The following is a 21805-nucleotide window of genomic DNA, read 5'->3' as shown; positions in this document are numbered from 1 at the left end:
CAGGGCTGCTCTCAAGCACCGCTCCTTCCAGTCTGTACGGATGCCTGGGATTCCTCCAGCTCAAATGCAAAACGCTGCACTTTGCTGTGTTGAACCTCATCAGGTTCACCCTGCCCACCTTTCCAGCCTCTCGAGGTCCCTCTGAATGGCATCCCTTCCTTCTACTATGTTGACTGCACGATTCAGCTTGGTGTCATCAGCAAACTTGCTGAGGGTGCACTCGATTCTGTCATTGATATCATTAATAAAGACGTTAAAGAGCACCGGTCCCAAGACAGACCCCTGGGATGCTGCTCGTCACTGGCCTCCACCTGGACACAGAGCCATTGACGACCAACAGCAAATCATTCCTTCACTCCTATGGGAAATTATTCCATTATTCCTACGGGAAACACGACATGAGAAATACAACAGCAACGTGCGATGGAGCGAATTCTCAGCTACAAGCCGCAATTTTTCAACGCAGTCACCACCGCCGTGTATTTTCTCTATCCCGCCCCTTTGCTCCGGTGCCGCTGTGTCAGCGAGCCCCTCCGCCGCCGTCTGTCACAACGCCCCGCAGCGCGGGCACAGGGCCGCCGCCCCACCGACACGCAGCCCCGCCGCTGCGGGCTGACATCGCAAAACAGCGGGTTGTTACAGTTACTTTTGGTGCGGCCCTCGTGAATGGAACCGGCTTTATTTCGGGCTCGCGTTCAGCCCGGGGCGGGGGAGAACAGCGCTCCGCCTGCTGGGAGCCCCGTTCGGCGACGAAACGCCGCCGGATCGCTGCCAACGCAGTCAGTGGGCGCGACGTGCCGGCGCAAGGCGGGACAGAAGCGTGCAGCGGAACGGGGCGGAGCGGAGCGCGGCTCCTCCGACCCTCGGCGGCGGCGCTGAGATGGCGGCGGGCGGAGCGCTGCTGCGGGCGTTGGGTTTTGCCACCCTTCTGCTGCCCGCCGCTCCCCGCGGGTCGCCCGGATCGGCGGAGCGCCGCTGCTTCTGCCAGGTGAGCTGCGGCGGGTTGGCGGGAGGCTGCGCTCGTTGCGTGGGGCGGCCCGAGCTTGGGGACCCCAGCACGCGGTGCCTTCCGAGCTGCCATCCTAGAGGTTGTGGATGCCCCGTCCTTGGACGTGTTCAAGGCCAGGTTGGACGGGGTCCTGGGCAACCTGATCTAAATGTGTATGTTTGGTGGCCCTGCTAGGCAGGGGGGTTGGAACTACATGATCCTTGAGGTCCCTTCCAACCCGGGTGATTCTGTGATTCTGTGATTCTGTGATTCTGTGTGGTGCCTGGAGGTGGGTCGCTGCTCGCTTCGCTTTGCGTGAGTGCGAGTGGCTGTGGTGCGCTGGGCGGCCGACGGTCCGCTCAGAACTGCGTGAAAATCAGTGCTGAAACGTGAATCGGAAGCCGGCAGTGGGAAAAGAAAAGGCGCGGGGCTGGGGCTTTGCCTTCTGGGTGGTTCGTGATGGAAACGGCAGATCAAAACCAGTGCTGATAGAGAGCTGAACCTGTGCTTTTCATTTCTTTATCGCTGTGCTTTCCTGCTTCGGGAGGTTTGCCTCATCAGTCTGAGTCAGGAGCACGGTGTGGTGAGCAGCCCTTGCTGTTAGAAGCTCTGCTGTTCTGGCCACGATGATGGCTTGCAGGCTTCGTTCCTTGGGCACAGAGAGCTGGTGTTGTGCTGTGGTTTGTTGCTGTTTTCTTCGGGGGCTGTTCCTCTGGCCATTAGGGGTGATTCTGGGCACTGACTTCCTTGTTATCTGAGCAGACTTTCAAGCCACTCTTGCATTCTTGTTAAACTGGTGCTTCCCAGAGAGCTCTGCCGTCCCTGTGGGAGGGAAAGGGGGTACTGCCCAGAATGGCCTGGGTTGCACAGGAGCACAGTGCTCATCCAGCTCCAACCCCCTGCTGTGTGCAGGTCACCAACCAGCAGCCCAGGCTGCCCAGAGCCACATCCAGCCTGGCCTTGAATGCCTGCAGGGATGGGGCATCCACAGCCTCCTTGGGCAACCTGTGCCACTGCCTCACCACCCTCTGGCTGAAGCTGGAGCTGCAGATTCTTTTCTAAGAGATGCTTGCAGGTGCTACATACTCTCTGTAGTGTTCCTGTGCTCTGTTCTAGCTGCAGGTGGGAGATGCAGAAAGGAGTTTGCTCTGTTTCCTGCCCAGCTGTGCAGTAAGTGGTAGTGTATGGGTTAGGGAGGGAGCCTGTAGCGAGAAAAGAAAGCTCTAAATCCAAAGCCCAGGAGCATTTCTGTGATGTTGAGTGAACTGGGAAGAGATGAAGATCGCTGCTGGAGCCTGGGATGGAGACAAAGGAGAACAAAGCAAAGGCCAAACCTAAGGATGACGCAGAGTCCACGTGAGGTGATGTTCCAACCCGTGGTATGCACCCATGGAGGATACATCAGTGCTGTGGCACTTTGGAGAGCCAGCAGAGCACATCCCTGGCTGCTTGCTCAGCAGCTGGAGCCATTGGGGTGTGCGTCTGTCCCAGCGGCTCCGTTGCATCTCTCCCCGCTGGGCAGACCCAGCCCTGCTGCCCATCCCATGCCATGCTGGGCTCCCACACCCTGCCTGGGTGGAGCAGAACCCATGGCTGCTGCTGAGCTCAGTGATTTCACAGGTGCCAGGAAGCATGTGGCACCTGTTTGGGACTTGATGAAGTTCTGTTTCATCTGAAACAACTGTTCACATTGTTGCAGGCTGAAGACACATATTTGGGGAGCAGGGAAGGTGTCTTAAGGCATCACCCTCTCAGGAGAGTGCTTACCTGGAGTTCTTTACAGGGTGATATTTGTGCTGGGTTACTTCTAGCTCGATTTGGCCACTACATCTTGCAAATTCAGGCCTGGTACAAACATTATACAGAACCATGGAGTGGGTTGGCTTGGGTGGGACTTGAAGACCATTCAGTCCCACAACCCCTGTTGTGGGCTGGGTGCCCCCAGCCCATCCACAGCCTCGGGCACCTGCAGGGATGGGGCACCACAGCTCAGGCAGTGCCAGCTGGAGATTCTACAGATGTTTCTGAAGGTAATTTCTAGAGCAGCTGAGGCATGGCCCAGTCTGCAGGCTGCCTTGCTCAGGGGTTGCCAGGTTTCCAGGAATGTGTGGTTTGGGGTTTTCTATTTTTGTTGGTTAGCCTTCTTAATTTTGAAACAGGTTTACATTGGGTAACTGGATTACTAAATGGGTGCTGGTATTTTTTTTTTAATGGGGGTGGTTTAGGCTAGTGGAAATCTTAATTGCTATGCTGACAATCTTAGTTTCCATTACTTTGCAAACTTACTTTGCAGAGTACAGTACAGTGGGGTGTTGGGCTTCAGTGAGAATGCAAGAAACAGAAGCAAACCTGCACAGCACAGTGACTTAGCACTAATGATTGCTCAGGTGGCAAAGGGCACTGGGGCTCACTGTATTTCCCTTCACACCCACTTAAATCAGCGCGGCTCAGTCTAAACCATCAGTGCCTTCAATGAAGAAGCTTTGTTTCCTAAGCACTGAGTCCCACCCTGGGTCTGAGCGTGGCTTCCTTCCCCTCCTGCCTGGGGGAACCTGCAGTTCCTTTAAGGTGCTGGCTGTCCAACCCAGGCTGTGGTTTCTTCCCCTCCCCTTTCTGTGTGCTCTGAGGGCGAGGGCTCATTGCCTTCCTTCTCGGAAAGAGGGCACGGAGCTCTGTTGCTGCAGTGGTGATCGCTGTGGTTCTGGGGAGATTGATGTGTGCCTCTCTGAGTGACCTGAGGGCTCTCGGGATGTGCATCAGGCCATGTGTTCCACGCTTCTCACGTGGCTCTTCCTCTTCTCTCCACACGTAGTAATTTGTTTTGCCCTAATTGCAAAGGACACTCTTCCTTGGAGGCTTTTCCTTGAGGCTTGCAGGGTTGTGGTCTGTGTGCTGGGGGATTGCTGCTTTGTGCTGGCTGCTGCCAGAACCTGCCGAGCTTCTGGAACAGAGGCAGCCAGGGGATTTCTCATTGTGAATATCCCACACTCACTTCATAAATCAGCAGTACCCCTTTAAAATGACCACCTTGGTCCTAAACTGATCTACTCCTGGTGGATGGCAGCTGCTGACTGTTGTATTGCTACCTCAGCACGCGGGGAAATTCCCTGGTGCCCAACTGAGAGGGAATGAGTGGTATGCTGACTTTGTGCACACGGTGATTTCCCTGAGTGCTCATCATCGGGCTGGGAAGCAGCAGACCTCCTTCTGCTGTGTGTCTTTCTCACGCAGGCAGTAAGCTACGTGTCAGAAAGCCACAGCTGAATTTGTGTTGCTTTGGTTTTATTTTCCGCGGGGCTTTCACACAGCATGAGTTGTTCAGGATGATGCAAGGAGTATTGGCTTCCTGCAGCAGATCTGCAGCAGATGTTTCCTTGCCAAACGGCTGCCAGGGGCACAGGGAAAGGCTGTTGCAGTCTCTGTGTTTCTAATCACATCACATGGCTGCAGCAGGGACTTTAGTTGAGTGCCGTAACCTTTGGTGGCATTACTGTTGCTTGATTAGACCCTCGTGCAGATGGCAGCTGTTAGCTGTGTGCCACCCTGCCCAGAGTGGCATGCTGGTGTCAAACGAGAGCCTGGGCTGCTGTGTCAGCTGGGTTTGGTCTTGATAAAAACATCTGTGTCTTGTTTAGCTGTGTGTTATCTCTGCTCCCCGAAGAGATGGCAGTGTCTGCCTGATGCCTGTTGCTCTGGCATCAGTAAACTCTTAACATACCTGGTTGTTTACTGGTAAAGTCTTAACATACCTGGTTAGGGGAAAAATGTGTTTAATCACAGAACCACAGCATGGCCTGGGTTGCACAGGAGCACAGTGCTCATCCAGCTCCAAGCCCTGCTGTGTGCAGGTCGCCAACCAGCAGCCCAGGCTGCCCAGAGCCACATCCAGCCTGGCCTTGAATGCCTGCAGGGATGGGGCATCCACAGCCTCCTTGGGCAGCCTGTGCCACTGCCTCACCACCCTCTGGCTCCAGAACTTCCTCCTCATATCCAACCCAAACCTCCCCTGTCTCACTTTAAAACCATTCCCCTTGTCCTATGGGCAAAAATTGCTTGCCCCCAACAACAGGCAAAAGACAGGTCCTAAAGAATGCATCACAAGGAATTCTTTGGCGATTCAGCACATTCAGCTTTATTGAGCCATTAAAGTAAGAAAAGAGCTCTGAGATCATCAAGTCCAACTGCCAACCCATCACCACCAGCCCACTAAACCAGTGCTGTTTTGTTCTGGTCAGATTTAGGGCAATGACTCGCTGGAAAATGAAAGAAAATCCTGAATTGTGTTACCTGTGCTGACCAACTTTTTTGTGCTTGATGTTCTGCACCAACAGGTCACTGGCCATTTAGACGACTGCACGTGTGATGTAGAAACCATCGATGCCTTCAACAACTACAAGCTGTTTCCTAGGCTGAATCAACTTCTGGAAAGTGACTATTTTAGATACTACAAAGTAAGTTTCCCATACAAGAAATAGATGAATATTTCTCAATGATTTGCTATGCTTTTTTTTTTTTTTTCTTTCTTTCTTTCTTTGTCCCATGGAAGTTATTGCTGATCTCTTACAATCAGATACCCCTGTTTCAGCCAGGCTGCCCAGGATCCCATCCAACCTGGCCTTGGATGCCTCCAGAAGTGGGGCATCCTCAGCCTCTCTTCGTTCCTCAGCGTTGTTTCCTCTGAGGAGCTGAGGCAGTAGAACAGTTTGTTGAATTAGGGCTCAAAAGAGCTGATGACAGATGTCCAAATTGCATGATGAGGATGCTTTTGGTGTCTTCCTGTCAATGAGGAAAGCCTGGTTTAGCTGTCAGTCAGATGAAGTGATTGCAGTTATGCCAGGCCATCGCTGTTAGATGATGTCTGCTCCCATTCAGTGAGATTGCATCTGTGTGACTAACTGTGGGTTTGTTTGGGTGTGCTTGGGTTGTGGCCAAATCTTACCTGCCAAGGTCATGTGCTGAACAGAGACTGTTTCCTGATTGCTTCAGCAGACAAAAAAGAATTGATGTTCTTCCATAAGAAGGGTTTAAAATGTTCTCAACTTCTTTTTCTATGAAGAAAGGTTGAGGGAACTGGGCTTGTTGAGTTTGGAGAAGAGAAGGCTGAGGGGAGACCTCATGGTGGCCTTCAGTGCTTGAAGGGAGCATATGAACAGGAGGGGAACGGCTGTGTGTGAGGGTGGGTGGTGATGGGACAAGGGGAATGGTTTTAAAGTGAGACAGGGGAGGTTTGGGTTGGATATGAGGAGGAAGTTTTGGAGCCAGAGGGTGGTGAGGCAGTGGCACAGGTTGCCCAAGGAGGCTGTGGATGCCCCATCCCTGCAGGCATTCAAGGCCAGGCTGGATGTGGCTCTGGGCAGCCTGGGCTGCTGGTTGGCGACCTGCACACAGCAGGGGGTTGGAGCTGGATGAGCACTGTGCTCCTGTGCAACCCAGGCTGTTCTGTGGTTCTGTGAACTTTGCTGCACTGCAGATTTGAACAGCTCCAAATCACCAGCAGACCTGCTGGCTCATAAGATGTACAAAATACCCAACCAGAAAGGGCTGTCAGTGCTCAAAGAGCATCAAGGTGTGAGCACAGAACGTCCAATAGCACAGATAGTCTTGGCTGTACTGCACGAGTACACACATCCTGCATGGGAGACACATGAATGAGTTTGGCAGGCTGAGATCAGGCCTTTGAAGTGAAGGACCTTTGCTTGCACTTGCACTGCAGTGCTCAGCTCTGCGCTGTGTTAGCAGAGGCCTTTCAGTGAGCTAGCGGTGCGTGCTGGCAGGCTGTGGTGTGGAAGGTTGGCTTGGCTGCACGGAAGAAGCGTGTAACAGGGTGATGTGTTATTTTTAGGTGAACCTAAAGAAACCCTGTCCTTTCTGGGATGATGACAGTCACTGTGGAATAAGAGACTGCGCTGTCAAACCCTGCCCGTCTGTGAGTAGAGAACCGGTCGCTTCTCTGTTTTCTCTGTTGGCCTTTGCAGCAGGTAAAGATCTTTCTGTGCTGGCTGCTGAGCCGCAGTTCTGCTGTGGCTGCAAAAGAGGCTTCCTCAGGCACAGTACTGCTGGGATCCCTAAAGAAGAACTCGAATGGTGAATTCTGACACCTTGAAGAAAGGCTGGGCTTCTGACAGCCAGCCCTCCACCAATGGAAGCTCTTGGCCTGGCCCCTCTTTTATTTGATGCATTAGTAGAATGATTTTAGGGGCAATCCCCTGGTGCTGTGTACTGTGTTAATTGGCACACGGTCAGCCCGCTAGCCTATGAGCTACACAGCGATTTGTTTTGTCTGATGAATTCAGCCAAGCCCTTTCCAGCAGTCTCTATACATAAAATAGCTCTTTCAGAGTCCTGTTTCCCAGCACAAAAGCAGATACCTTTGCCTTTGCATCCTGGACAGAAGGGGTTTGTTCACTGATCTGGAAGAAAACATGGTGACTGCAGGGGTCTGTCTGAAAAGAAGGGGAAAAGAGGGAGGGAATTAGGACATGGTTGCTGGGCTGGTAGATGTGGTGAAAATGCCCCCAGCCTGGCTCTGTGGGGTGGCAGGCAACTGCAGGCTGTCTTACACGCTCCTGCTGGGGTCTCCAGAGCACTCCGTGTGCTGAGGCTGCACTGGGATATGCTGTGCTGGTGGTACAGTGCAAGGGCAGGAGGAGACCCTAATTGCATGCATTTACCAAACAACTGCAGCTTATTTTTGTGCACAGCTTAAAGTATAATGCCATGGAGATGTCTGCCCCTCACCTGGGAGCTCTGTGAAACCTGAAGTAATGCAGCTGCTGGCTTGGCTGAAAAATGTCTGATATGGCAGCAACAGAGCGCGGTGTGTGCGTGTGAGAACAGCACTCCTTCTATACATTCTGATCTGTGTACTACATTCACCTCGTTCCCCTCTCCCGTGCACTTCCCTACCCTTCCAACAGCTCCTTTGGTGGCGATTCCATACAGCTGCTGTGGGAGGCTTCAGGATGATGTATATCAGGGCTGCAAGAGCTGAAAAGAGGCAGCTGGGCTTCTGCCAGCATCACCTGGAGGTGGGGTGGCAGCCAGCAGCTGCTCTGGAGTCTGGGTTGGCATCTTCTACCTTGTGCTTGGTGAGCAGAGCACGGCCTGGTGGAGCACTGTGGAAGGCTGCTGAGCTATTGAGAATGAGATTCTTGCGAAAAACCAAAATAAAACACTGGGAATATTGCTTAACTTTTGTCTGTGGAGGAGCCAGCAATTAGAGATGGTGTAAACTAAGCTGAGGGATTTGATTGATTCCTTTTAAGCCCTGGGAGCTGCTGTAACCTTCCTAATCTTTTTCAAACATTAGACTGAAAGGCTTTGTCAGCTTCAGATGTAACACGTGCCCAATTTTGTCTTTCAGGACGAAGTCCCTGATGGAATCAGATCTGCAAGTTACAAGGTAGGTTTGTCTGCATGCACAGAGTGATGCTGCTTGTGGGACTTTGAGTCACTGTGAGTGATAAAAGCCCTTTGGAGGCTTCCCCAGGGTCCAGTGTGTCAGAGCCTGCTGTGAGTCCCTGCAGCAATCCCCACAGCTGAGCCAGGCCCTGAGTATTTGCAGACATCTTGTGGAAATATCAGTTGTTAGACTAGAAGTGTTTCTGATGCTTAAACTATATGTGCAGCAAAGGCCAAATTACAACATCAGCATGCCCATGTTTTGATCTGTGCTTCTCAATGTAGTATTCAGAGGAAGCCAACAGCCATGCTGAAGAATGTGAAGAAGCCAGCAGGCTTGGGGCTGTGGATGAGTCACTGAGGTATGACTTCTTCCCACAGCCCATACTTGTCTTGAAGGAACCTCAGCATCAGTGCTCTGTCTGATGCTCTTCGTCCTTTCTTTGCAGCAAGGAAACCCAGCAGGCAGTGCTCCAGTGGACGTGGCACGATGACTCTTCAGACAGCTTCTGTGAAGCTGATGGTATGATGACCCGTTTGACCTGACCAACTCTAAGCAGCTCAAGTTCTCTGCAGAGCTTTGAGGCTAAAGTGTGGTATTCCAGCAAGCCTGAATTGTATATGTTGTTTCTTCTCCCCCCCCCCCCCATGCCCTATCCTGTAGAAAATAATCAAAAGCTTCACTGCTGCTCAGGGTCCTGCAGCGAGTCAGTGAGCTCAGTGCTCAGAGTCGGCTTTGCCATCTGTGGCGCTGCAGGGGGTCAGTGTGCAGCCAGTGCTGTGCAGCCAGTGCTGTGCACCTGCCTTTTTGGAGGGCTGCTCGGTACGCAGAGGGGAGGCTGGGTTGGCTTTGGAAGATGCTGTTTCTTTAGAAGCTGCCGTCACTGACCGGCGTTCTGCTCCACAGACATCCTTTCCCCCGACGCAGAGTATGTGGATTTGCTCCTGAACCCCGAGCGCTACACTGGCTACAGAGGGCCGGATGCCTGGAAGATATGGAACAGTATTTATGAAGAAAACTGCTTCAAGTAGGTGCTTTGGGACACAGGTGCCACAAACCTTGAGTCACTGTGAGCCCTGACTTCTGCAGAGGGGCCGCGCGTGCTACAGCTGCTCTGCTAACCCCCATCTTCCAGTGTTTGCTGTGAAGTGCAGGCTGTGGGAGCAGGGAGGAGCCGTATGGCTGTTCCTCGTACCACAGCTCTGCAGAGTGGGATCCAGCAGGGTGTGCATCCCTGGTGTGATGTGGTCCTCATCACGCAGCCCTGTTCTCCCTGGTGTCGTACCACGAGCTCCCTGCCCAGCCCTTGCCAGTGGGATCTGTGCTGAGCTCTGCTCTTGGGGCTGTGCTGGCGGACGCTGCTTGTAGTCTTGTGTGCCTTGTGTCACCTTTCCAGCGATTTCCTCTCTGCACACTGCAGCATCGTTTTGCACCAGGGCCGTGAGATGATGTCCATGAGCACTCCTCTAGGCACTGGATTTTCCCCTAGCTGTCTTTTTTTTCTTTTTACAAAGAAGGAAGAAAAAAGAGAAAACCTGATCTCTCTTTACTCTTTTTCTGTTGGAGCAGGAGGACCTCTTAGATCTTCCTAGGCTATTTGGCTGCAGAAAAGTAATTTCTTCTGCTGTTGTTTCTGCACAGTAAGGAGACAGTCACGTGTTTACTTACCTAAATGATCTATTTTTTTTTCCTCTTAGGCCTCAGAATGTGAAAAGACCTTTGGCATCTGGTAGAGGTGAGTCACGTATTCATCTTGCTAAGTGGTTTGGTAGCGTACTGCTCGAGCTCAACAGCTTCCTTTACAACAGCAGCAAATACTGTGTGAGCTGCTTTTGCTGAACGAGGGCTGTGTTACAGCTTTTCATCAAGTCTAGAATAGTTATGGCCAATGGAATGGGTGTCCAGCACCCAGAAGGAGAAGGAAGGTCTGATTCTCAGGGTCTTGGAGAGGCTGGGGACAGAGCTGAACCCTGCATCAGTGCTTTCTGTGCTCAGCAATGCCAAACCATCCGGGAGGGACTGAAATGAGACCCTGGCTGGGATCCCTGGGGGAAAACATTTAATAGGAGAAACTGCCTTAGAGGCAAAGACTTAACAGTGTAAATGAAAGTCAGGAGGGGTCTCAGGAGCATACAGACAGCTGCGGGCTCAAGGCTGCTAAGAGAGCCTGTGTTTGCTGATGCCACATCATGCCCAGACATTTGAACATCATCAGTATGCTGATGGCCTGAACTCCAGCAGTGTCCTCTAAGGTGATGTCTGGACTTTCCCTAACCTCTGCAGGTGTTTTCCCACTCCTTTCAGCTTTGCATGGAGGAGTGACACGTTAAGCATGGCAATAATGAGCTAAGTACGCCGTGCCCTTTAAAATCCCAGTGTTTGTCATGAGAGGTGCTGCTGTTTGGGGCAAGGTATGGGTGAAATATCACAGGCACCACGGAAGGACTGCAGTTCTGTCTGCAAGAAAAGAAACAGGACGTGAGAACAGGGTCAGGCCTGATGCCTGTGTCGATGCAAATGGCTGGTGAGTTGCAGGAAGCAGAGAGTATCTCTGAGTATCTTGTCAGAGGTCATACAGGAGGCAGTCGCCTTTCCTCTTTTCCAGTCTCTGCTTTAACTTCCTTTACAAACACAGATCCCTCCTGTGTGGGTCAGGTTATTGGGAGCATTGCTCACCAGGTACCTCACTGCTGCACTTAGTGAGATGGTGTTTTGTGTTAGGAAGATGTATGAACCTCCTTGGGAAGGCTCGTCCTTCTGCCACAGCAGGTTAGCAGAGCAATCTTCATGTTTGTGCTTGGCCGTTCAGCTTTGGCTGTGTGTAATTATCTCCTTTATTGTTTTCTCTCCCCACCACTCGTGCCTTCCTCTCATCAGGAGACGACGGAGGTGAGTTGCACTCTGTTTTTGCCCATACCAGAAGCAGGTCGTCTGGTTAAAAACACAAATACTGGGAGTCATCAGGATTCATGGTGTGGCTTTTTCAGTGCTGGTTGCTGCTGAGGAAGCAGCTCTCAGGCTGTGCTTTGGAAAACCCTTGGTGGGAGCAGCGTGCCTCACTGCAGCTCCCTGCTGGGAGGGCTGAGCCCCGGAGCTGTTTGTGCTCTGTGGTACTGGGTCTGTCTGTGGGACATCCTTCCTGTCTCCAAACTATTTCCAAATCCTTTTCTGTTGTCCAGATTATTTTCAAGCAGGTGTTAGCAGGGGCCAGTGTGAAACGCTGCCTTGTGTGATTGTACACATTTGGTTGTGCTGTTTCATTTCTTTCCAATAAAAATACCCCCTCCCCACACTCAGCAGTAAAGAAAGCAATCTGTGGCCTTTGTTTCCCTGTAGGTCACAGCATCACGCAGTGGTTTTGCCCCCCACCAGCTCTTGCCAAGGTGGGTGGGAAGGATCCACGTGTTATATCTGTCTGCTGCCACCACTGCCTTGTAGAGACATCAGGCAGGCAGAAGAGTGGGGAGGAAAACCCTTGTTGCTCTCTTCTACCACCTCTATCCCTGCTTCTGCAAACTGGAGTGAGCAGAGTTGCTCTAGGTGTAGTGTCAGGTTTTTGGCTGTGGGAGCAGTGGTGGGGAGAGGAGGGCGAGGGGTGTCAGAATCACAGAACAGCCTGGGTTGCACAGGAGCACAGTGCTCATCCAGCTCCAACCCCCTGCTGTGTGCAGGTCGCCAACCAGCAGCCCAGGCTGCCCAGAGCCACATCCAGCCTGGCCTTGAATGCCTGCAGGGATGGGGCATCCACAGCCTCCTTGGGCAACCTGTGCCAGTGATCCAGTTCCAGAGCCCAGCCCTGTCATGTTGGTGCATCATCCTGTTGTCCCCTGAAAAGTGTTTCCAACTACAAACAAAACTAAAAATGCCATGGTGTGGTGGAGCCTTCCTGCTGCTTGAAGGCACTTCAGACTGACGTGCTCTTTCTCCTTCTGTTTGCAGGGCAGACGTTTTACAAGTGGTTGAAAGGTAATCCTTCTCTCTAAACCTGGCATTTCTTCTTGGGATGAATGCAGAATGGCCGTGGAGCAGGTGGGGGCTGCTTGCTGCTCTGGGGTTGGGTGAGATCCGTCTGACAGTCAGGAGAGGAAAATTCAGTATATGCTTTCAATATCTTAAAATGCTTGTTGTTTATTTTCCCTTTTCCTTCTTTCCCTCCAGGTGTCTGCATAGAGAAACGAGCTTTCTACAGGCTCATTTCTGGTCTCCATGCAAGCATCAACATTCACCTGAGTGCCAGGTACCTCTTACAAGGTAACTGCCACTTCCTGCCTGAGCTCTCCTGCATCAGCTCTTAATTGGCACAGCCTTCAGATCTGTGGCTCAGCTAAATGCCAGTGCAGCCCTGCCAGCAGGGCTCAGGCCTGCTTCTATGCTCCTGTTCTCTCTCCCTCAGCACACAGGTTGTGTAACAAAATCAGGAATGCACTTGTTGCATGCCTTTGGGTGTGCAAATGCTGGGCTCTGCTTGTGCTGAGCCTTCCTGCACATATGCCTTTTATTCTTCCCCCATGGTTATTTTGGAGTGTGTTTCTAATTGCATATCTCCCTAGCCTGTTCTTACAGCAGTCAGATAGCAGTAATTTCATCCAGACTGAGAAATGCTTGGCTGGGCTCCTCCAAGTCCCTCGAGCTATTTCCGTGTGCCATTCCCACTTTCTTTGCATCCCTTGTCCACAGGCAGCTATCTAACAAATCTCCATTTAACCCTGGGGTTGGAAATACAGGGTGATGTGAGAGCATGATTTGCTTATCCCACACGGCCGGGGTCTGTGCTGAAATGGAATAAAGCTGGTAGGCTTGGTGTACAGACATCACTCTCAACTCCCACAGCTGTATCCTTCAGGAAGTCTGAGCTGTGCCCCACACTGCATGGACAGCGTAGGCCTTGGCCACGGGAGGCACCTTGGAAGAGTTGGGGTTGATGGAAGGGCTGTGGCTTCTGAAAGCTTGGAGCCCTTCGGTTAGAGATGCACGTCACCATTGAGCTTGGGACACTGGGAGGGAGCGAAGCAGAACTGTATCTGCCCACCTGGTGTCTTTGTTTCTGTGCTCTCAGATACGTGGTCAGAGAAGAAATGGGGCCCCAACGTTACGGAGTTCCAGCAGAGGTTCGACGAGGTTCTCACCAGAGGGGAAGGCCCCAGAAGACTGAAGAACCTGTATTTTCTCTACCTGATTGAGCTGCGGGCTCTATCCAAAGTGCTGCCCTTCTTTGAGCGCCCAGGTTTCCAGCTGTACACAGGGAATCAAAGCCACGATGCAGACATCAAGAGCCTATTGCTGGAAGTTCTCCGCCTGGCCAAGTAATTACGTTCGGTACCCGGGGAGAATGGCTCTTTCCACCCTGGCATCTCTGAGCCTGCTTAACCTTTCGCTTAAAGCTCCTAGAAAGGCAGGTTGTGGGTTCCTTCTTGGAGTGGGATGGCATGATTTGGTAGCGCTGCTGGGAGCTCGTTGGTATCTGCATTCAAATTGCAAAACGGGGTAATTAAGCCCGCTGTTTAATAGCCTAGGCTGGCTTTTTGATTTAGCAGAGTTGAACGTAATAACCTCCTACACATCAGTCCTGAAATTGGCTACCTGGTTGAGTCATCTGTGAAATGCCAGACCTGCTGTCATGTTTTTTGCTGGAAAAAACCCCAGCCGTGCACCTAATGGGGGGTTGGGCTGATGGGCAGCGCTGGGAGAAGGAGGAGCAGGAGGCACCAGAACCAGGTGGAAGTGGGTGTCTCTAACATGGTGGGTGTTTGAATTTCTCTCCTCACGCTGCCATGCCTTCGCTGCTTACGTCTGTCAGAAAACAGACTACAATTGCTTAGAAACCACAGAGCAATTGCTGAGAGCGTCTCCAAGGTGAAATGCAAGCTAAAATTGAAAGCCTCCAAGAGATGGGAGAAGCAAGCAGCTTGCAGTCGCACACAGAAAGTCTCCAGCTGTATTTTAACACCTGTCAGCTCTGTTCTCATACCTAACCAAGTACTCCTGTGAACCTGAGTTAAGCTGCACAAACTGCAGGGAGATAAAACATTTTTGTTCCATTTCAGGTCTTTTCCACTGCATTTTGATGAAAACTCCTTCTTTGCAGGGAATAAAAAAGAAGCTGCTAAACTAAAGGTAAGTGCCCAGCCCTTCCTTTGGGGATACTTTGTACCCACAGAGTATTCTGGATGTGTCTGGAATAGTACTGCATCTGAAGGGGACCCAATAGGTTCAAGGAACTGGATTGGACATCTCCAATTCATTCTGGTTTGGGGAGCTGCATGTTGTGGGTGTTCCTTCGTCACAGAATCACAGCATGGCCTGGGTTGCACAGGAGCACAGTGCTCATCCAGCTCCAACCCCCTGATGTGTGCAGGTCGCCAACCAGCAGCCCAGGCTGCCCAGAGCCACATCCAGCCTGGCCTTGAATGCCTGCAGGGATGGGGCATCCACAGCCTCCTTGGGCAACCTGTGCCAGTGCCTCACCACCCTCTGGCTCCAAAACTTCCTCCTCATATCCAACCCAAACCTCCCCTGTCTCACTTTAAAGCCATTCCCCTTGTCCCATCACCACCCACCCTCACACACAGCCGTTCCCCTCCTGTTTATCCGCTCCCTTCAAGCACTGAAGGCCACCATGAGGTCTCCCCTCAGCCTTCTGTTCTCCAAGCTCAACAAGCCCAGTTCCCTCGACCTTTTCTCACAGCAGAGCTGCTCCAGCCCTCTGCTCATCTCAGTGCCCTCAGTGGCCCCGCTCCCAGAGCTCCACGTCCTTCCTGTGCTGGGGGCCCCAGGCCTGGACGCAGCGCTGCACAGGAGCCGAGCAGAGGGGACGATCACCTCCTTGTCCCTGCTGGCCGCCCCTTTCTCATGCAGCCCAGAACACAGCTGCCCTTCCAGGCTGCAGGCGCTCACTGCTGCCTCACGTCCAGCTTCTCTCCCACCAGGACCCCAAGTCTGGCTGCTGCTGAGGATCTGCTCCAGGATCCATTTCTCCAACTTGGTTCCACGGAATTTAGCCTGAACAGAATTAACACACTTGGGTTTGGATTAATGCATGGAAGCCGTGGTTCGTGTGTAACTGTGATCAGTTTACATCTCTTTTCCCCTAGGAGGAGGTCAGGCTACACTTCAAGAATATTTCCAAGATAATGGACTGCGTTGGCTGCTTCAAGTGTCGCCTGTGGGGGAAGCTGCAGGTGAGCTCTGTCAGCAGAGTGGGGCACGACTGGGAGCAGCTCATTTGATGGGACCGTGGGGCACAGAGGCGGTTCTTAGATATGTCAGCTCCGAGGTCCAGACCAGTGCCAATGAGCAGGAGGCTGTGTGAGGATCCTGGGGCTGCCAGCAGCTGCCCGTTGCCTTTGCAGTTGGAAACTGAGTGAACTTCCTGCAGCTGCAAGAGGGACACAGGTGCTGTGGGACCGGGGCTCAGCCAGATCCGTGCTGTGCCTTGTGTGTGGTCAGACCTGGGCAGGAAGCCTTTGCTGGGCAGCTCTGCTGTCTAAATCATGCCAAACAAACAGAACGTCCTGCTCTGTCCTGCTTCCTTCTCTTTGCTGTTACGTGAAGGCCGAGCCTTGCCCTGTTAAGTTGATGTCAACAGGAACCTTTGCAAAGACAAGGAAGGGAAGCAAGGCGGGCTCACGTGCCAGGCTCTGGATGCCTCTCGTGTTAAACCATCTCCTTTTCACACGCAGACACAGGGCCTGGGCACAGCGCTGAAGATCCTCTTTTCTGAAAACCTGATAGAAAAGATTCCTGAGAGCGGCCCTTCCTATGGATTCCAGCTGACGAGACAAGAAATCGTGGCTCTGTTTAATGCTTTTGGAAGGTTGGTGTGAGACCTTGTGCATGCTGCTGCATTGCATCCCTCTGAAGCTTAATCAGCCCATTGGCAATATCGGTGTTAGCTGCTGGTGGCACTTTCTTACAGAGAAGCCCTCAAATGCCCAGTGATGTTCATGTGGAACAGCAGCGATGAACAATTTAAAGCAACTTGTTTATATGCTGTATTTTTGTAAGGAATTGAAGGAAGTGCTTGGATTAACACACAAAGAACTCAAGAGTCTTTTAAGAAACGCTGTGACTGCCCAGGGAGCACGCTGTCCCCAGACAGAGGTTGCTCTTGTTACCCATTTTTGCTCCCTCCTTCAAGCACTGCAGTTCTACCAGTTTGTTCCCAGCTCCACCCTCCAGCAGTGGCATTTATTGGGCAGCCATCAGCCCCGTCCCCAGGGGGCAGCAGGATGAGGCTTTGGCAGAAAAGGAGGGGAGCTGTGCAGGTCCTCATCTCTGCTTTCTGTTAGAAAGTGAGCTGGGTTACTCAAAATCATCTTAAAACAGAAGGCAGTCCTGGCAGGGAGAGGCAGACCCTGTCTGTAAGGAAGAGAAAGTCCCAGGCCTTATCCTCAGAGCCCAGTCCTGCATCTTTACTGATGCTCTGCGGCCACAATGCATTGAGCAAGGAGATGAGGGGCACGATTGAAAGAGACCTTCAGAGGAAGCCAACTCCTCCTGCAGGGAGACGCAGCCATCTGCATGGCTGGTAATGCTATGGTCTGTTTCTTGACCTCCAGTTAATGGGTCTGTCTGATGGCTCCTGAGCTCTGTTACATCCTGTTCCTCTGTCTCTCAGTAACAGAACCTCATGTGTACTTGCTTTAAAAAGAGCCTGGCTGTAACCAAAACCTCATTTAGCTGGATTTCTAAATTCTCTCCCTCCAAGCTGCTCAAAGCTCCCCTTGCCAGCGCTCCCTTTCTTGCTTTATTCAGAAGGCTGTGATGCAGACGTGGCTGTAATGCTTTTGTTGCCCTCAGGATTTCAACAAGCGTCAGAGAACTGGAGAACTTCAGGACCCTCCTACGAACCATGCGGTGAACGCAGCACAGGAAGGCCCAAGCTTTCCTCCCACCTCCTGGGTTCTTCAGCAATAGGCAAACGCCTCAATTCCACTGCACTGAGGGCTGCAGGTGAAGGCCACTTGCTGAGCCTCAGGCTCCTGGTTGACTGTCTGTCTGGAAGCTGCTGGTGCCAAATATTTTGTACAAGACCAAAAACCTGCTGTTTTGTATAAAAGTGAGGCCGTACGTAAAGTTTATTTTACATAGATCGTTCTGAATGACTTCTCTAAATACTGCTGTGGTGTTTGAATGGGTGAGGCTGCTCTCTTTACCTTCAGAAGCTGAAGGCAAAGCCTGAATAAAGTTGGGGAAAATTCCTCAATCTGGTCCCTGACTCCATGCTGGCCCTCACAGCATCCTTAGAGAGGCTTAGAGGAACAAATCCTAGAACGGCCTGGGTTGCACAGGAGCACAGTGCTCACTCAGCTCCAACCCCTGCTGTGTGCAGGTCGCCAACCAGCAGCCCAGGCTGCCCAGAGCCACATCCAGCCTGGCCTTGAATGCCTGCAGGGCTGGGGCATCCACAGCCTCCTTGGGCAACCTGTGCCAGTGCCTCACCACCCTCTGGCTGAAAAACTTCCTCCTCATATCCAACCCAAAACTCCCCCGTCTCACTTTAAAGCCATTCCCCACCACTCTGGGACAGAACAGGGTGTTGCTGCACTTTTCTGACCTGCTGCTTTGCATCGCATGCTGCTGGGTGAGCAGATGGTGTTTCAGGCCAGTGCTGCAGGGGGAGCAAGGCCCCTTCTTCCTTGCAGAAGACGATGGGGTTTGCAGCATGCTGAAGGAATCCTGCAGCTCACCATTTGGCCACCTCGTGCCTCCATCTTGTGTGAAGACAGGCGAGCAGCAGCACAGGCCCCGCTCCTGCCAGGTGCTGAGCTGAAAACGGTGACTGTGGGTTTTGTTCTTACAAGAAAGCAGAGCGTGGGCATAAAGTAAGGCAAACGCAGGGCCGGCACAGCCCCCCTCCCCAGCTCTGCTGCCAGCAACCAGAGCCATGAAAGAAAACAGGGCTTTGTTAGAGGCAAGCTGCAGCGCTTGCAGCAAGTGCCTGAGGGCACCCACCTGCCTCAGGGCAAGGGGAGCTGAAAGTGAGGCCCCTCGGCACCTGTGGCAGCAGGTTGTGCCAGGAGCTGAGCTGGGGCCTCTGGTGCAGCCAGTATTGGAGCCTTTCAATTTTCCCAGCCCTCCTCAGACCATTAAGCCATTAATTGAGGATCAGCTCATTATGCTGGAAGCCGGGTGAGGCTACAAAAGGCGTGGATGTCCCTGCGAGGGGCTGCCACTGCTCAGCTGCCGACGCAGAGCTGAATTCTGCCACTGCAGGGACAAGAAGCTGGGGAAGTAGGACAGAGCTGCCGGCACAGAGCAGAGGCTGCAGCTCCCCCCCTCCTGGGCCAGGCGCACCCGGCTCTGCTCTCAGCTCCCCGGCAGCCCCGTCCCACAGCCCTACAGCCGTCTGCTCAGTGCCGAGGCCTCGCTCGCACCCAGGTGAGCGCACGCTCTGGTGAAGCAGCTGCGATCTGCAGGGAGCTCAAGGCCGCGGCTGATAAACCCGTGGTGTAAGGAAATATGGGAACACGGAGTTGCTGAGATGAGGGTTTCTGCCTCCTCCGCAGCTCGGTGCCAAGGAGATGCTGGCTGGGTCACAGCCTGAGAGTAGGACAAAGCACAGCCCACGCAGAAGCATCTCCTGCCCTGGGAGCTGCAGGCACAGGAGCAGAAACCAGAGAAGGGCAAAAGGTGCAGCTTGAGCCCCTTGTTCCCAGGCCTGGAGGAACAGCAGTGGATAATTCCTGCCATGCTGTAAGGTGGGGGGGCTGCAGACCCCTCCCTCAACCCACCTGCAGGCGCTCCCAGCACAGCCATGCAGACGCAGACCAAGAATGGAGGCTGCAGGACAACAGCTGGAGCTGCCAGGAGCAAAACTCAGCAGGACCTGTGGCAACGGAGCACAGAAACTTGTTTTTATTTCAACATAGTAGTGCTTGGTTACAGTTTAGTGAAGAAGAAATAGGTACATTCATTGGCCACAGCTTCCTGTCGCAGCCAGCAGCTGCCAGACTGCAAAGCCAAAACACTGTTAAAGAACACCAAAAAAAAAAAAATAATAATAAAGAAGTTCAATGAAAGGCAACTATGCATTAAAAAAGTCATTGTACTTCTCAGCTATAAATTACTTCAGTAAAACACGAGACGACCCCAGCAGGAGCAGCCAGAGTTGTGAAATTAACGGCCATCCGTACAAGTGAATAAAAGCAAACCGCTCCGCCACTCACTCACGAGTACATCAGCAACGAGACTCACTGCCAGCCCAGCGCCAGGAAGATCGAATGGTTGTGTGCTTCAGTGCAATACGAACAATGAGCCTGTAGCCCTTTAGTTTTTTATTTTTATTTTTTTGCACTACGCTCCCTTCCCTCCAAAGAAAAACTTAAAGTGCTCCGAGTGCTTTGGAATTTAAGCAAGAACAGGGGCCGCTAGTGTCACTTCTTGTCTTTGGTGACTTGTGGCAGAAGAAGGACAGGACGGGCTGGGTCCTTCGTTAGCTTTGCTGTAAGCCAAGCAGCGATTGAGATGGAGCAACCTGTTTGTGCAGCCCGGAGGGAGGAGGCAGGTCTGTTACACCAGGGGACAGCAGCCAGGGGAGCAGTGGCAGTCAAGGCGAAGATCTCTGGTTCAAGTACGAAAGGAGAGGGATGCGCCCAGAAGCTGTGGTCTCAAAACCCTCCCCGAACAGCAGCAGAGGTTGCTCTTTTTCTGGGCCAGTAAGAGTGAGGCAGGTCAGCACGGAGGCCACACGGCAGCACAGCGAGAGGAAAGGTGTTCTCAGTGCAACCAGTGACATCAGCTCAACGCAAGCAAGGTGGGAGACGGGGCGCCTGCCATGCGAGAGGGCAAGGCTGCAGGAGAGGCCAGGGCTGCCCCAGGGCTCCTCGCACACTGCCATGTGGACACAAGCTGCCCAGGGCCTTCAGCACCCACTGCCACCCCTCAGGCAGACCCAGGCTGCACTGTGCTGCTCCTCACAGGTGCAGGTGCACAGCCTCCAGCCAGCTCTCCCAGCATCAGGTGGGTGTTTGAGCAGCTTCAAGTAGGTTAAAAGCAGTTCCAGTTCAAGTTTTCACTAGAGGTCAGAGCAGCTGCTTGCCTAAGACCAGCACCTCCCACCCAAGCATGTGGCCAAAGCTGCTCTGCTCATCCCACAGAAGGCTCAGAGACATGCTGGGAGTAACATCCAGTCTTAAACAGTCTCATCTCCAAGAGCCCAGAGCTGCAAACCAAGTCAAACCTGGCCATTCCAGTTCAAGAGAGGGAGAAGCATCTGGAAAGCAATCTCCTCCTCACCTGACCCAGCACACTCAAGCCCTGCGAGCACTGCTGAGCCCCCAGCACAGCTGCTGCAGGACTCCAGGTCCCCAGCCTGCGCCAAGGCTCAGGAGAGAGGCAGGAGAGGAAGGAAAAGAGCCCAGGGCCCAGATTTCTGTAGCTTTACCACTGCGTGTGCTGCCACCACAACAAGAGGCATCCTGCACCTCCACGGTGACCCCGCTGGTTCACATTTGGTCAGCTTAAAGTCTTGTCCTCTGCTAAATGCAACTCAGTACTGAGGGGCGACAGGAGAAAGTGGGAAAAGCAGCTCTAGTTTTACATGCAGCTCAGGCCATTCGTGTTCCTGGGCACACTTTTGCAGAGGCTGCTCCAGCCCTAAGCTTTCCCAACAGGAAGCAGCCTGCAGAGCCTCGCTCCCTCCCTTCGCTCCAGCCCAAGGCAGCCCTGCCATAACACCGCTGCACGTCACCGACACGCCAGCAGCAGCACTCGATCTCACCATCACAGGTCTTTGCTACGGATATGCTTTGAGCTCAGCTCCAAGCCCACCGCCCCAGGCAGGATGGTTCAGCCTCCAGGTGGAAGGACCAGCAGTCAGAGAAGGCCCGCTCTCAGCCCAGAGGCAGCAGCCCCCCAGGGTGCGAATATGGCACGCGAACACACTGCAGGAGGCCCTGCCCATAACACTGTTAGCCCAGCTTCACACTCCCACGTGAGTCAGGATGCAGAGTACTTCACGGAATACATCTTTGCAGGAAGACAGTGCCTCTCCCAGCTATGGATGTGCAATTAAAAGAGTAACTAGAACAGTCTCAGACCAGGCACAGTCTGAGCAAGATTCATTCCTTCCAAGTGTGCAGATAAAAGTGCAAATATGCATTTGATGTTTCTTTTCTAGTGAGGAAGCTCTGGTGCATTTAGCTGCCAACATCTTGAAGACCAGACCAAGAAAAAGCTTCCAGAGAGTTCAGCTTCACTTTGCTACATGGTACCTTGAAGTCACAGTTCTCTCGCTTACCACCTGCAGCCATAGGCTCCGTCCTGCTTACGGCTGCAGCAGGTAGTGGAATGTTTGTGTCGATGAGTTAGATGCTTCGGGGAAGAGGGAAAGAAAACCAGGTTACAATCCTATACATGAATGCCACTTCTGGGAGAAAAGGGGCCTCGCAGCCTCTTCAGTTCTGTGCTGCAGG

At 52.7% G+C, this 21805-nt stretch overlaps 1 protein-coding gene across 1 annotated transcript; it reads left to right on the top strand.

Annotated features, from left to right (window-relative positions):
- Window positions 1-880: 880 nt before the first annotated feature.
- On the top strand, window positions 881-17250 carry ERO1A (endoplasmic reticulum oxidoreductase 1 alpha; the record flags this gene model as incomplete). The annotated part of the gene is made up of 15 exons (XM_079537887.1): window positions 881-988; window positions 5320-5439; window positions 6831-6914; window positions 8352-8390; window positions 8675-8751; window positions 8839-8912; window positions 9297-9417; window positions 10088-10134; window positions 12330-12356; window positions 12549-12641; window positions 13447-13693; window positions 14435-14504; window positions 15482-15568; window positions 16070-16203; window positions 17190-17250. 15 exons carry the CDS (start codon window positions 881-883, stop codon window positions 17248-17250), a joined length of 1389 nt encoding a protein of 462 aa, XP_079394013.1.
- Window positions 17251-21805: the final 4555 nt, after the last annotated feature.

The sequence above is a fragment of the Tetrao urogallus genome (assembly GCF_951394365.1).
Source record: "Tetrao urogallus genome assembly, chromosome: 6".
Taxonomy (NCBI): domain Eukaryota; kingdom Metazoa; phylum Chordata; class Aves; order Galliformes; family Phasianidae; genus Tetrao; species Tetrao urogallus.
The sequence above is the reverse complement of the archived record's forward strand: the minus strand, read 5'-3'. Positions and strand labels throughout refer to the sequence as shown.